Source organism: Ornithorhynchus anatinus, chromosome 6 (genome assembly GCF_004115215.2).
Source record: "Ornithorhynchus anatinus isolate Pmale09 chromosome 6, mOrnAna1.pri.v4, whole genome shotgun sequence".
NCBI classification, from domain to species: domain Eukaryota; kingdom Metazoa; phylum Chordata; class Mammalia; order Monotremata; family Ornithorhynchidae; genus Ornithorhynchus; species Ornithorhynchus anatinus.
The window spans coordinates 1,221,825-1,236,610 of record NC_041733.1 but is presented as its reverse complement, the minus strand read 5'-3'; the positions used below and the strand labels follow the sequence as shown (position 1 = coordinate 1,236,610).

General features: G+C 61.9%; 1 protein-coding gene across 1 annotated transcript in view; it reads left to right on the top strand.

Annotated features, from left to right (window-relative positions):
• Window positions 1-606: 606 nt before the first annotated feature.
• Window positions 607-14,786, top strand: part of BRWD3 (bromodomain and WD repeat domain containing 3) — a 53,386-nt gene continuing 39,206 nt past the window's right edge. Inside the window, 6 exon segments of the mRNA XM_039912438.1 lie at window positions 607-695; window positions 831-889; window positions 3,180-3,209; window positions 3,689-3,748; window positions 8,555-8,705; window positions 9,065-9,163. Of these exon segments, the coding sequence (XP_039768372.1) occupies window positions 665-695; window positions 831-889; window positions 3,180-3,209; window positions 3,689-3,748; window positions 8,555-8,705; window positions 9,065-9,163 (430 nt within the window). The 5' untranslated portion in view covers window positions 607-664.

Genomic DNA, 14,786 nt, shown 5'->3' with positions numbered 1-14,786 from the left:
GCACTCAGTAGAGACGATCGCATGCATGAAGACGCTCCTGCCGAACTGCACACTCCCAGCGTTTAGCTCAGTGCTCTGCACAGAGTAGGCACTCAGTCAAGACGACTGAATGGATGGAGACGATCCTGCCGCATTGCACACTCCCAGCGCTTAGCTCAGTGCTCTTCACCCGGCAGGCGCTCAATCAAGACGCCTGAATGGATGGAGACGATCCCGCCGCATTGCACGCTCCAAGCGTTTAGCTCAGTGCTCTGCACCCAGTAGGCGCTCTACAGCTGCAACTGCCGACCGGGAATTACTAATGCCCGAAATGTGACTGCCGGTCCGGGCCAGGCGGGGGCGCCGGAGGGCCGGAAGTCCTCCCGCGCCGGCCGGAAGAGGGGCGAGGCCTCCGGCTCCACCGAGTTGCCCGGCGGCCTCTCCTAGAGCGTCGCCCGGGGGGACCCCTCTCGGCGAGCGCGGGGCCAACGAGGCGGGGGTGGGGGGGCGGCGCCCCCTGGCGGCGGGCGGCCGGTGCTGCTCCTCCGCCCTGCCGGCCGGTCCTGCCTGTCTGTCCGGACGCCGGCCGGCCTTCCTCCTCCTCCTCCCCCTCCTCCCCCTCCTCCTCCTCCTCCTCTTCCTCCTCCTGCTCCTCCTCGTCCTCGTCGGGCTCTCCGGACCCAGGATGGCGGCGGCCCCCACCCAGATCGAAGCCGGTGGGTCGGGGGTGGCGCGGGGGGTCCCGGCCCACCCCATCCCCATCCCCCTCCCTTTCAGGCTGCTGCCTCTCTCCTAACAGACCACTGTCCGTCCCTCTCTGTCTGTTTCATGTGCCCCCCTTTGCCCCCCAGAGCTGTACTACCTGATCGCCCGCTTCCTGCAGTCCGGACCCTGCAACAAATCGGCCCAGGTGAGCGCCGGGCCGGGCGGGTGCGGGGCTGTCCGGCCCTGGGGAGGGAGGGGGGTGGCACCGGGACCCCACCCCCCGGACCTCCCCCCGACCCCGGGGCTCTGGGGGTCGACCCCTCTGACCCTGGGTCTCTTTATTGCATGGTCTCCCCCTGACCCTGTTTATAGAGTGGTCTCCCCCCGACCCTGACTCTGTTTGTAGCGGGGTCCCCCCCCCACACCCTGTTTGTAGCGGGGGTCCCCCCCCGACCCTGACTCTGTGGCAGGGGTCTCCCCCTGACCCTGGGTCTCTTTATTGCAGGGCCTCCCCCTGACCGTTTATAGAGTGGTCTCCCCCTGACCCCGGGTCTGTTTGTAGCAGGGGGTCCCCCCCGACCCTGAGTCTGTTTGTAGCGGGGGTCTCCCCCTGACCCTGGATCTCTTTATAGCATGGTCTCCCCTTGACCCTGTTTATAGAGTGGTCTCCCCCCGACCCTGACTCTGGTTGTAGCAGGGCCCCCCCCGCCCTGTTTGTAGCGGGGGGTCCCCCCCCGACCCTGATTCTGTCTGTACAGGCAGGGGTCTCCCCCTGACCCTGGGTCTCTTTATTGCATGGCCTCCCCCTGCCCCTGGGTCTGTTTGTAGCAGGGGTCTCCCCCGACCCTGGGTCCCTTTATTGCATGGTCTTCCCCTGACCCTGATTGTAGCGGGGGTCTCCCCCCGACCCTGGATCTCTATTGCATGGTCTCCCCCTGACCCTGTTTATAGAGTGGTCTCCCCTGGACCCTGACTCTGTTTGTAGCAGGGGTCCCCCCCTGACCCCGGGTCTGTTTGGAGCAGGGCCCCCCTCCGACCCCGAGTCTGTTTGTAGCCGGGGTCTCCCCCTGAGCCTCGGTCTCTTTATAGCATGGTCTCCCTCTGACTCTGTAGCAGGGGTCTCCCCCTGATCCTGAGTCTGTTTGTAGCTGGGGGTCTCCCCCTGACCCTGGGTCTCTTTATTGCATGGTCTCTCCCTGACCCTGACTCTGTTGCAGGGGTCTCCCCCTAACCCTGGGCCTGTTTATAGCATGGTCTTCCCCTACCCCTGGGTCTGTTTGTAGTGGGGGTCTCCCCCTGACCCTGGGTCTCTTTATTGCATGGTCTCCCCCTGACCCTGAGTCTGTTTGTGGCGGGGGTCTCCCCCTGACCCTGAGTCTGTTTGTGGCGGGGGTCTCCCCCTGACCCTGGATCTGTTTGTAGCGGGGGTCTCCCCCTGACCCTGCATCTGTTTGTAGCGGGGGTGTCCCCCTGACCCTGGGCCTGTTTATAGCGTGGTCTCCCTCTGACCCTGGTCTCTTTATAGAGTTGGTCTCCCCCTGACCCTGGCTCTGTTTGTAGCGGGGGTCTCCCCCTAACCCTGGGCCTGTTTGTAGCAGGGGTCTCCCCCTGACCTGGGTCTGTTTGCAGCAGGGGTCTCCCCCTGACCTTGGTCTGTTTATAGCAGGGGTCTCCCCCTAACCTTGGGTCTGTTTATAGCTCGGTCTCCCCCTGACCCTAGCTCTGTTTGTAGCGGGGGTCTCCCCCCATCCCTGGATCTGTTTGTAGCAGGGGTCTCCCCCCGACCCTGGGTCTCTTTATTGCATGGTCTCCCCCTGCCCCTGGGTCTGTTTGTAGCAGGGGGTCTCCCCCTGACCCTAGCTCTGTTTGTAGCAGGGAGGGTCTCCCCTGACCCTGGGTCCGTTTGTAGCAGGGGGGTCTCCCCCCTACCTTGGGTTTGTGTGTGTCGACCCCCCACAAATCGTGGGGCTGTGTGTGTGGGTCTCCCCCCCGACCCTGGGTCTCTGGGGGTCAACCCCTCTCAAACCCTGGGTCTGTATGTGTGTTCGGCAGCGGGGGGAGAAGGATCTTCCCCAGACCCTGGGTCTGTGTGTGTCGACCCCCTCCAAACCCTGGGTCTGTTGGTGGGGGGCGTGGGGAGGGGGGTCTCCTCCCGACCCTGGGTCTGTGTATGCGTCTGGCCCCGGCCCTCCCCCGATCCTGGGTCTCTGGGTGTCGGCCCCCTCCGAACCCTGGGTCCGACCCCAATTCTGGGTCAGTTTTTAGGGGGAGGGGGTCTGCCCCCGACCCTGGGTCTGTCTGTGTATATGTGTGTGTGTGTATGGGGGTGTCTCCCCCCACCCCCACAGACACCCCGATCATGGGTGTGTGCATGTGTGTGCATGGGGAGCGGTCTCCCTCCCCGACCCTGGAGCTGTGTGGGTGTGTGCGTGTGGGTGTGCTGGGGGGGTCTCCTCCGTCCCCCGACGCCGGGCCTGTGTCTCCCCTCCCCGCAGGTGCTGGTGGAGGAGCTGGAGGAGCACCAGGTACCGACCGGGATGGGCCGCGCCGGGCCGGGCCTCGGGCTGGGGGTCTGCGGGGGCCGGGCCGCGGGGGCGTGCGCTCGGCCCCTCCCCGTTGACCCTGTCTGCTGTGTGCCCCCTCCCTTCCTCCTCCCCTTCCATCCCTCCTCCTCCCCTTCCATCCCTCCTCCTCCCCTCCTATCCCTTCTCCTCCCCCTCTTCCCCTTCCATCCCTTCTCCCCATCCATCCCTTCTCCTCTTCCTCCTCCCTGTCCATCCCTCCTCCTTTCCCTCCTCCCCTTCCATCCCTCCTCCTCTTCCTCCTCCCCATCCATCCCTCCTCCTCCCCTTCCATCCCATCCCTCCTCCTCCCCTTCCATCCCTCCTCCTCCTCCCCTTCCTCCATCCCTTCTCTTTCTCCCTTTCCTCTATCCTTCCCCCATCCATCCTCTTCCTCCCCTTCCATCCCTCCTCCCCCCCCCCGCCCCCCCGGCCGGCCCCAGCTGATCCCTCGCCGCCTGGACTGGGAGGGCAAGGAGCACCGGCGCAGCTTCCACGACCTGGTGAGTGACCCCATGGACCCCCCCCCCCCCCGCCCCGGACCCCCTCCCCGGGCAGGACCGGGGAGGGGGAGGCGGGGGAGCGGGGTCATGTGAGGTCACGGCCCCGGGGCCGACGGCGCCCAATGGCAGCTCCCGGTACAACCCGCAGTTCGGGCCCGGCGGGAGAGAGGCGCTTCCTCATTGATTGCGGCCTCCCCGTCCCGGAACCCCGCCCCCCCCGCCCCCCCGGACCACCCCCATCCCCCCCCAGCCCCGACCGCTGGGGGCGGGGACCACAATTACTAACCATAACCATAATAATCATAATCATAATATTCATTCATTCGCCTGCAATAACAATAGTGATATTTGTTATGCGCTTACTATGTGCAGAGCACCGTTCTAAGCACTGGGGCAGATACACGGTCATCGGGTCATCCCACGTGAGGCTCACAGTTAATCCCCATTTTACAGATGAGGTCACTGAGGCCCAGAGAAGCGAAGTGACTTGCCCACAGTCACACAGCTGACAAGTGGCAGAGTCAATAATAATAATAATGTCGGTATTTGTTAAGCGCTCACTATGTGCCGAGCACCGTTCTAAGCGCTGGGGGAGATACAGGGGAATCAGGTTGTCCCACGTGGGGCTCACAGTCTTAATCCCCATTTTACAGATGAGGGAACTGAGGCACCGAGAAGTGAGGTGACTTGCCCAAAGTCACCCAGCTGACAAGTGGCTGAGCCGGGATTCAAACCCATGACCTCTGACTCCCAAGCCCGGGCTCTTTCCACTGAGCCACAGTGATGGTATTTGTTAAGCGCTTACTATATGCCAAGCCCTATTCTAAGCGCTGGGGGGATACAGGGTCATCAGGTTATCCCACGTGGGGCTCCCAGGCTTCATCCCCATTTGACAGATGAGGTCACTGAGGCCCAGAGAAGAATAATGATGGCATTTGTTAAGCACTTACTATGTGCAGAGCATTGTTCTAAGCGCTGGGGGGATACGAGGTGATCAGGCGGTCCCACGTGGGGCTCGCAGTCCTCATCCCCATTTTACAGACGAGGGAACGGAGGCCCAGAGAAGTGAAGTGACTTGCCCAGGGTCACCCAGCAGACCAGTGGTGGTGTTGGGACTAGAACCCACGACCTTCCGACTCCCAGGCCCCGGGCTCCAGCCACTTGGCCAGGCTGCTTCTCAATTCAACCGGGCCCCAGGCTCTGGGGTGTCGGGAACCCCTCCCGGGGGCTCCATCCCCCAGTCGGCGGGCTCATTCATTCATTCAATAGTATTTATTGAGCGTTACTATGTGCAGAGCGCTGGACTGAGCGCTTGGAATGGACAATTGGGCACAAGGCGGGTTGCCACCTTCCCTGCCTTTCGCCAGCAGGGCACCTCGAATTGGGGCACACGGTCCGCCATCCCCGCGGACGCTCGGCTCAGCCGTCTCCCTCCACGCAACCCGGCGAATCCTCCCTTTCTCCCCGGGGGTTCGGCCTCGGGAGCCGAGAGTGTTGGCGTTTGTTAAGCGCTTACTATGGGCAGAGCACTGTTCTAAGCGCTGGGTTTAGATCCAGGGTAATCGCATCGTCCCCCATGAGGCTCACCGTCTTCATCCCCGTTTTACAGATGAGGGAACTGAGGCACAGAGAAGTAAGAGCCCGGGCTGCGGAGTCAGAGGTCATGGGTTCGAATCCCGGATCTGCCCCTCGTCAGCTGGGTGACTGTGGGCAAGTCACTTCGCTTCTCTGGGCCTCAGTGACCTCGTCTGTAAAATGGGGATGAAGACCGGGAGCCTCACGGGGGACCACCTGATGACCCTATATCTAGCCCAGCGCTTAGAACAGTGCTCTGCACATAGTAAGCGCTTGACAGATACCAACATTATTACATCATCATTTATATTCCGGGCTGCTCCTGCTGACGACTTTGTCCCAGAAGCTTTGGGTTGGGACTGCTGCCCCGTGGTGTAGGGCAGCGGGTTAGAGCTCACTTTAAAATCTCGGATGAAAAAGAACTCAGCGTCTGAAGGGAATCGGTTTTTGCCAGGCGATGGGAAGCGGGGAGCTGGACCCCATTAGGTGGGACATCCAGAGAAGCGGCGCGGCTTAGTGGAAGGAGGTCTTGGGAGTCAGGGGTCACGGGTTCTAATCCCGACTCCCCCCGCTTGCCAGCTGTGCGACCTTGGGCAAGTCAGTACACTTCTCTGGGCCTCAGTGACCTCATCTGTAAATTGGGGACGAAGACTGGGAGCCCCACGTGGGACGACCCCATCACCTTGCGTTGGAGTCCGGGGTCATGGGTTCGAATCCCGGCTCCGCCACCTGTCAGCTGTGTGACTGTGGGCAAGTCACTTCACTTCTCTGTGCCTCAGTTACTTCATCTGCAAAATGGGGATGAAGACTGTGAGCCCCACGTGGGACAACCTGATTCCCTCGTGTCTCCCCCAGCGCTTAGAACAGTGCTCCGCACATAGTAAGCGCTTAACGAATACCAACATTATTATTATTACCCCAGCGCTTAGAACAGCGTAGTAAGCGCTTAAATACCAACATCCCTAGCCGGGGGGCCGTGTGGCCGAGTGGACAGAGCAAGAGGCCGAGCACGTTGGGACCCAGCTCCGTCCCCAGCCTCTCTGGGCCTCGGTGTCCTCCCCGCTGTAGACTCCCAGGAAGGGCAGGGTGGGTGTCTGGCTCCCCCTCAACCGCCCTAGTACTTAGCACATAGTCCTGAGCCAAATCAGTGCTGACGACCTAGTGATGAGGAGGTGCAGGGCCCGGTGCAGGGCCAGGCCGAGCCCAGAGGAACCCGGGTGGGACGCCGGGGTCCCAGGTGCGAAAGCGGCGTGGCTCGTTGGAGAGCGCCTGGGCCTAGGAGGCAGAAGGACCCGGCTTCTAATTCTGGCTCTGCCACTCGTCGGCCGTGCGACCTGGGACGAGTCACTCAACTGGCCCGGGCCTCGGTTCCCTCCTGTGGAAAATGGGGTTGAGGACCGTGAGACCTATGTGGGCCAGGGACGGCATCGGACCCGATTTGTTTGTATCCGCCTCACGCTTAGTACAGTGTCCGGCACCTCGTGAGCGCTTAATAAGTACCACGACGGTCATTATTATTATCGTTGCCGAAACTCCCAGAAAATCAGTTCGGTGGGCCCGGCCGGTCCCCCACGCCCATAGGCCCCCGGGGGCCCCATTCCCGGTGCTGCACGCACCGTAGCCCCCCACGCCGCCCGGCTGCATTCATTCATTCGATAGTATTTATTGAGCGCTTACTACGTGGGTCAGTCGTCCCCTTTTGCTGCGCCTCCCTCCTCCTGGGCAGACGCGCGCCCCCGACGTGGCTTCCCCGACTCCCCGGCGGCATCTCTCGGGAGCGGGGGACTCGAACGGGGAGGAGCGGCCCCCGCGGGGCAGGAAGCAGGGTTGGGTGGTGGTCACGGTTCCTCGGGGACGGCCGCGGGGACGGCACAGTCCCATCCGCTGGGCTGCTCGTGGGGCATTTAGCTTCGGCATTTCCTTTTCCCCTGCTTCCCACCCCCCCGAATCAGAGGCCGACGGGCCTCTGATCTAAAAATCTTGGTGCCTGTGTTTCCATTTATTTATTTTTTTAATGGCATTTGTTAAGCGCTTACTACGTGCCAGCCACTGTACTAAGCGCCGGGGTAGGTACAAGGTTGGACACGGTCCATGTCACTCGTGGGGCTCACAGTCTTAACCTCCATTTTACAGATGAGGTAATTAAGGCACTGAGAAGTGAAGTGACTTGCCCAAGGTCACACAGCTGATGCGTGGTGGAGCCGGGATTAACCTGGTCTGAAGATCGGGTGCAGAATGGTGCAGTGGAAAGGGCGCGGGCTTTGGAGTCAGAGGTCGTGGGTTCGAATCCCGGCTTTGCCACTTGTCTGCTGTGTGGCCTTGGACAAGTTGCTTAACTTCTCTGGGCCTCAGTTACCTCATCTGTAAAATGGGGATGAAGACTGTGAACCCCACAAGGGTCAACCTACTTACCTTATATCTACCCCCCCCCCCCGCTTACAACAGTGCTCGGCACATAGTAAGCGCTTAACAAATGCCATAATTATTCTTATTATTAAAGAGAGAGAGAAAGAAAGAAAGCAGGAAAGAAATAAAGAAAAAAGAGAAAAACTGAGAAAAGAGAACAAGAGAAAGAAAAAACAGGCTGCTGGAACCGGGTGGCTCCCGTGGCAGAAGAGAGCTTGGGCTGTGGCCGCGGGGGCCAGAGGGAAACCTGGGCTCGTCGCTGCTCCCTGGTTCATCAGGGACAGTGGGGTGAGAGAGGGGGTCACGGGGGGGGGGGGGGGGCAAGGCCTTTAATGATAGCACTTGTTAAGCGCTTACTATGCGCCAAGCACTGTGCTAAGCGCCCGGGGGATACAAGGTCATCAGATTGTCCCACGTGGGGCTCACAGTCTTCATCCCCATTTGACAGATGAGGTCACTGAGGCACAGAGAAGTGAAGTGACTTGCCCAAAGTCACACAGCTGACAAGTGGCCGAGTCGGGATTATAACCCACGACCCCTGACTCCCAAGCCCAGGCTCTTTCCACCGAGGCACGCTGCTTCTCTGCAGAGGCGGCGAGGGAGGGGGAGTTTGGGGGAGCCCAGGTGCCCGCGTGGCCAAAGACGGCGATGCCGGACCCTTGGTCCGGTCCGCGGGCGCACGTACACGCCGGCCCACGGACGTGGGCGGAAAGCGGCCCTGCCCTCGCTGGAAAGGCCTCCCCTTCCTGAGGGGCCGTGGGGGACCGGGCGGGCTCCGTCCCGTCAGCGCGACATTGCTCCCCCGGCCCCTGTGGTCCCGTCTAGGTGGCGGCCAACGCCCACATCCCCCCGAACTACCTCCTGAAGATCTGCGAGCGGGTCGGCCCGCTGCTGGAGAGAGAGATCCCGCAGAGCGTGCCCGGGATCCAGACGCTGCTGGGCGGGGGCCGCCAGTCTCTGCTGCGGGCGGCAAAAGGTGAGGTGCGCGGCCGGCCGGGGGCTGCGGGGTCCGGAGCGGGCGCCGGGCCTCTTGGGGGGCACCTGGGGTTCCCCATCTCCGCTGTCGGAGTGGGTCAACGGGGAGCCTGGCTCGGAAGGCCCCGGAATGAGGGGGCGAGAGCGGGTGGGCACGGCCCCATCGCGGACCCGCCGAACGGTCGACGCCGGCCTCGGCCTGGACCTTGGGCTTCCCGGCTGAGACCAGCATCCCGGCGCGCGAACGTGGAGGACACCGCGGGCGGCCAAATCCCCAGGCACGGGCCCGGCCGGGCGTCGAGAGGCTCCGGTGGGCCTCCGTCCCGGCTCTGGCCCAGCCAGCCTCGTTCTCCGGCCTAGATTGTCGCCACACGCTGTGGAACGGCTCGGCCTTCGCCGCCCTGCACCGGGGAAGACCTCCGGAGCTGCCCGCCAACTACGTGAAGCCTCCAAATGTGGGTGAGTGGTGCCCGGCCGCGGTCACCTTCCCCGCCGCCCCTCCGTGTGCCCAGCGCTCGACTGTGCCGGGCGCCGGGCACGGATGACCCCGGGGAGAGTCGGGCGCAGGTCCCCGGGGCTCACGGGGCGAGAACCCCGTGGGGGCGGGGTTGAGGCCGGGTGCCTGAGGAGAGACGAGAGCTCAGTCGGGCGGGACTGGTGGTCAGGGGGCCACCGCCCAGTTGGGCAGAGTCTGGTTCCCCCAGCAAGGGTTGGCATCGCTGGCGGCAGGCCCCGTGTCGACTGCTAACTTTCCAGCTACCCCCCCTCGGCCCTGTCCAGCTCCGGGAGGTGCCCGGAGGGAGTGGCTCGTGCCGCCGAGGTCCTCGGACAAAAGTAGTGGCCTCGGGCTTTTATTTGATCAGGTTTTCTCACTGTGAACCCTTTTTCCGGCAACTTTGTCTCACGTGTGCCCTTGTAAGTTCAGTGGGCAGGTTTTTGCCTAACTAGCCTCAGTTTTGACATTTCCCCAAGTTTTATGGTGAAGAGCGTCCGATTTCAGGAACACTGGGGCGGCGAAGAGGAGGGGAAGGGAAGCAGCGTGGCTCAGTGGAAAGAGCATGGGCTTGGGAGTCAGAGGACGTGGGTTCGAATCCCGGATCTGCCACTTGTGAGCCGTGTGACTGTGGGCAAGTCACTTCACTTCTCTGGGCTTCAGTTACCTCATCTGTCAAATGGGGATTAACTGTGAGCCTCACGTGGGACAACCTGATTACCCTGTATCTACCCCAGCGCTTAGAACAGTGCTGTGCACATAATAAGCACCTAACAAATACCGACATTATTATCATCATTAATGAAGGCTTCTGTCGGTCTTTTATCGGATACTTGCTGTGTACCAAGCAACGGGCCGGGTGCCCGCTGGGGTCGGGGAAGCTACAGCGGGCACCTGGGAGCGACCACTGAAAGTAGCAGACAAGGGGAGGGCGAGCAGCTTCGGAGCCGCACACAGCACTCAGTCCCGTGCTCCGCACCCGGTAACTGCTCGGTAAACGCGATTGATCGATTGCTACGATGGATGCGGACCAGGGAGGGCGGGGGGTGCCCCCGGGTGTGGGCCGGGTTTGGGCTCGCTCCCTCGGAGGCCCCGGGCCGCCGCTCCTCCTCTGAGGTGGGCACACCGGCGCGAGGCAGGAGGGCACCGGGGGCGGCAGGGGAGGCCGGTCCGGCACAGCCTGCCTCTCCCGGTGCGTTAACCCAGTTTCTTCCCCCTAGCCGCCCTGGGCCACCCTTCGCCATGGTGGTCCCGGCTGGTTGTGGCAGCCCGGGGGATCTCTGATGCCCAGTTCGGGAATGGGGGAGGAAATCGGCTGGCTATCTACCTCTCTCTCATCTCTGCGGGCAGGAGCTGCCCTTCTTCCCCCTCCAGACGTCAGCAGAGATGCCACCAAATGCCCTCTGGCTGTTTCCACGAGGCAGTTCAAACCTGGAAAGGGCCTTCTGCCATCCCCAGTGGGTCCCCGACACACATACACATATTCACAGACACACTCCCCCGCCCCCAGATGTAGATTTCATTCATTCAGTCGTATTTATTGAACGCTTATTGTGTGCACAAGTGCTTGGAAAGCACAATTCGGCAACAGAAAGACCATCCCTACCCAGCAACGGGCCCACGGTCTGGAAGGGTTTCTTCACCTGTCGCTTTTCTACGTGTGACCCGATCGTCTGTGGCCGCAGTCGCTCGGCAGGGTCGTGTTGCGTCGAGACTGGAGGCAAGGAGGCCGGCAAGGAGGCCGAATGATGTAGTCAAGGCGGGGTCGGATGAGCGCTTGGATCAGCACGGTAGCGGTTTGGATGGAGAGGAAAGGGCAGATTTTAGCGACGTCGTGAAGGTAGAACCGGCAGGATTTGGTGACGGACTGAATATTCGGGTTGAGCGAGAGAGGGGGAGATGAGTCGAGGATGACGCCGAGCTTCCGGGCTTGGCAGCCGGGGAGGATGGTGGTGCTGTCTGCAGCGATGGGAAAGCCTGTAGGTCACAGATCGTCTAGAGACTAGAGATGATGAAATCCAGCGTGCGTCTGAGGGGGCGAGGCGGAGAGGGGCAGGAGGTGGACGGAGTTGAAGAGCGGGAGAAAGCGGGCACCGGAGAGTCGTCAGGGACGTCCGGGTGGGAAGTTGACGTCCCCGAGGGGTCCGCGTCGGGGCGGAGAGGCTCCGCCGGTTCTCTTGGCTCTACTTCCACACCTCGCCCCCCCGAAGCCGACCTGTTCAGTGGACCTCGTCCCATCTCTCTTGCCACCTGCCTCTTGCTCACGCCCTCTCTTCTGCCTGGAACTCGCTCCCCTTTCACATCGGGCAGAGCACCGCTCTCCTCGACTTCAAGGCCCTCCTGAAGCCACATCTCCCCCAGGAGGCCTTCCTTCCCCGATGGATGGATTGATTTCTTATTTCCCCACCATCTAGCTTTAACTGCCACGCTACCTGGGCCCTGATTCCCCTCCCTCCGTAGCACTTACTTCCGCGTCTTTGTCCCCTTTAGCCTCCTCCCGTCTCTAATTGATGTCAGCGCCTGCCTCTCTTCCTAGGTCGTAAGCTCCTCGAGGGCCGGGATCGTGCTTTCTACCTCGATGGTATCATCCTCTGCCAAGCACTTATTTCAGGAGGTGCTCGGGCAACACTCTTGGTTGCGTGATAGAAGCGGGTGGTGATGGGAGAGGTGTTCCCCATCACCCGTCCTGATGCCTTAGGTCTACGTCCTGTTGTTCTGCGGGTGACCTGCCCGGGGCCAATCTTGGTATACCATCCGGGGGCTCTCGGGGGGCTTGCGGGGAGCAGCGAACTGTGTCTGACGGGCCCCCAGGTCCTTGGGGGACTGCCAGCCGGTCTCACCTCTCGCCACTGTGCAGAAGGTGACCGTTAAGGGGGAGGGTCCAGGCCCCCCCATTCCCCGGACCGATTCCTGTCGCCAGCGTCCCGGCGGGACTCGTTCCGGTTCCGGAGATCCACGGTCCCCACTGTCACGGGGAGGTGGCGTACTGACCCCCTCTGATGCTGGGTCCCCGGCCGGCACGGCCCGGAGCCGATGATGGTCTCTGCCATCCAGCCCCCGCACAGTTGGGGACTTGCCCGTATTCCCGGCACCCTTAGCCCCGGCTCCCTGACCCCGGCTCTGACCCCACTTCTCCGGCTTTCCAGCCCCTGCTCTCTAGGTCTCTGGCCCCCCCGCTCTCCGACTCGCTGGCCCCTGGCTCTCCAGCTCCCTGGCCGCCGGTTCTCTCGCTTTCTGAGCCCAACTCGCCAGCTCTCCGGCCCCCGGCTCTCTAGGTCTGTGGCCCCCAGCTCTCCGGCTCTCTGGCCTCCGGCTTTCTGGCCCTTGCTCTCCAGGTCTCGGACCCCCAGGTGCCCGGGTCTCTGATCCCTGCTTTCTGGCTCGCTGGCCTCTGGCTCTGGCCCTGACTCTCTGGACTCCCTGGCCTCCGGCTTTCTAGGTCCCTGACCCCCCGACTCTCTAGGTGTCTGGCCCCCGGCTCTCTGGCTCTTTGGCCCTTGGTTCCCCGGCTCTCTGCCCCCAGGTCTCCGGCCCCATCTCTCTGGCCCTCTGCTCAACCTGCTTTCATCAGCCCCAGCTGGGAGACTCTGTAATTAAAGGGCTCCTTGGGCACAGCAAGCGCGTCGTGCTGGGAGCCCCGCCACCATCTCTGCGTGCCACGCTGCCTTTGAAGTCGGCCAATGCTTCAGGGGGTGGAGAAAACCCCGAGGGGCAAGGAAGGGAGGGAGGGAAGCCCCAGGAAACGAGCGTGGGCGCGTGGGCATTCTTCAACTGTGCCTCATCACTTCCCCGGCTGGGGACGGATGTCGTGGGGGCTGCTGCCATTGCTTTGAGGGTGGGCGGTGGCAGGCGCAATGGGGAGGGACGTCGGCCCTCTCAGGGGTGGCACGGCGGGCATCTCCTTCCCTCAGACCTCGTAGCTGTGGCCATGGTGGGTGGCTTTCCCCCGCCCTTCCCTTCCCCGCTCCCTGGCAGCCGTTCAGGCTGGGGCACTGTGGGGTGAGGTGGCCCCCTCCGAGGTGTGGAGTCGACCAGGGGTCCCGGAAAGGTGAAGGTGGGCAGCGCTGGGCATCTGGGCGTGATTGGGGCCTGCATTAGGGTGGGGCCCGAGCCCGCAGCCGCGGGAGGTGAAGGTGCGGCCCCTCGGAGGAGGTTCTCCGGGGACGGACGGATGACCGGATGGTCTGGCGGCGGCACGCCCGGACCCGATGGACCGGCTCGGTGGGCCCGACGTGTTCCCCTGGGACATTGGCTGTTGACGGTCGGGGGCGGAGAGAGTGACCGGAGGTCTGCAGACAGCAGCGGGCGGAGAGGTGGGCTTGTGCCTCTCCCCACTGCCCCCGAGGAGTTGGCGATGCGCTAGCGGCTGAAGACTTTAGCACCCGTCACTGCCCCAGTCACAGTGCCGTGTCTGGGGCCAGGGGTCAGGTGGCGGCCACGTCTCCGGCTGGGCACTGACCCTTTCATCCAGCAATGGGGTATCGTGGCTGCAGGAGCAGCGTGGCCCAGTGGCTTCAGCACAGGCCCGGGAGTCAGAGGGACTGGGTTCTAATCCTGGATCCTCCACTTGTCTGCTGTGTGACCTTGGGCAAATCACTTCACTTCTCCATGCCTCAGTTACTTCATCTGCAAAATAGGGATGAGGACCGGGAGCCCCATGTGGGACCTGGGCTGCGTCCAACCTGATTACCTCGTATCTAGCCCAGTGCTCAGAACAGTACCTGGCACATAGTAAGCGCTTAAAAAATACCATTTAAAAAAAAAAATTGGTTCTCGGGGCCTCACAGGAAGGAACCAGTGTGCCTCAATCAATCAGTGATATTTACTGAGCACCTATTGCAGGCAAAGCACTGAATTATGTGCTTGGGAATGTGCGGTAGAATAGAGTCAGCATGGCATCATAGATAGAGCATGGGCCTGGGAGTCAGAATGTCATGGGTTCTAATCCCGGATCCGCCTCTTGTCTGCTGTGTGACCTTGGGCAAATCACTTCGCTTCTCTGGGCTTCAGTTATCTCATCTGTAAGACGGGGATTGAGACGGTGAGCCTCACGTGGGACAGCGACTGTGTCCAGTCCGATTTGATTGTATCCACCCCAGCGCTTAGTACGGTGCCTGGCACATAGTAAACGCTTAACAAATACCAAAATTATTATTATTATTATTAGAGTCGGTGGATACAATCCCTGCCCACCCGGTGTTTACGGTCTAGAGGGGGAGACAGACACTGAAATAAATACGGATGAGGAATGGCAGAGTTTAAGGCTCTGTACGTAATTGCTGTGGGGGTGGCGAATATCAACTGCTTAAGGGGTACAGATCCTAGCACAGAGGTGATGCAGAAGAGAGGGGGACTAGGGGAAGCAAGGGCTTAGTCGAGAAGGCGTCTCGGAGGAGATGGGATTTGAGGAGGGCTTTGAAGGTGTGAAGAGTGGCGGATGGTCAGATGTGATGTGGGGGCGAAGGAGGGAGATCCAGGCCAGAGAGAGGACATGGGCAAGGGTTCGGTGGTGAGACAGACGAGATGGAGATACGGCGAGTAGGTTGGCATTAGAGGAAAGATAATTCCCTCCCCCTTCCCATCCACTTG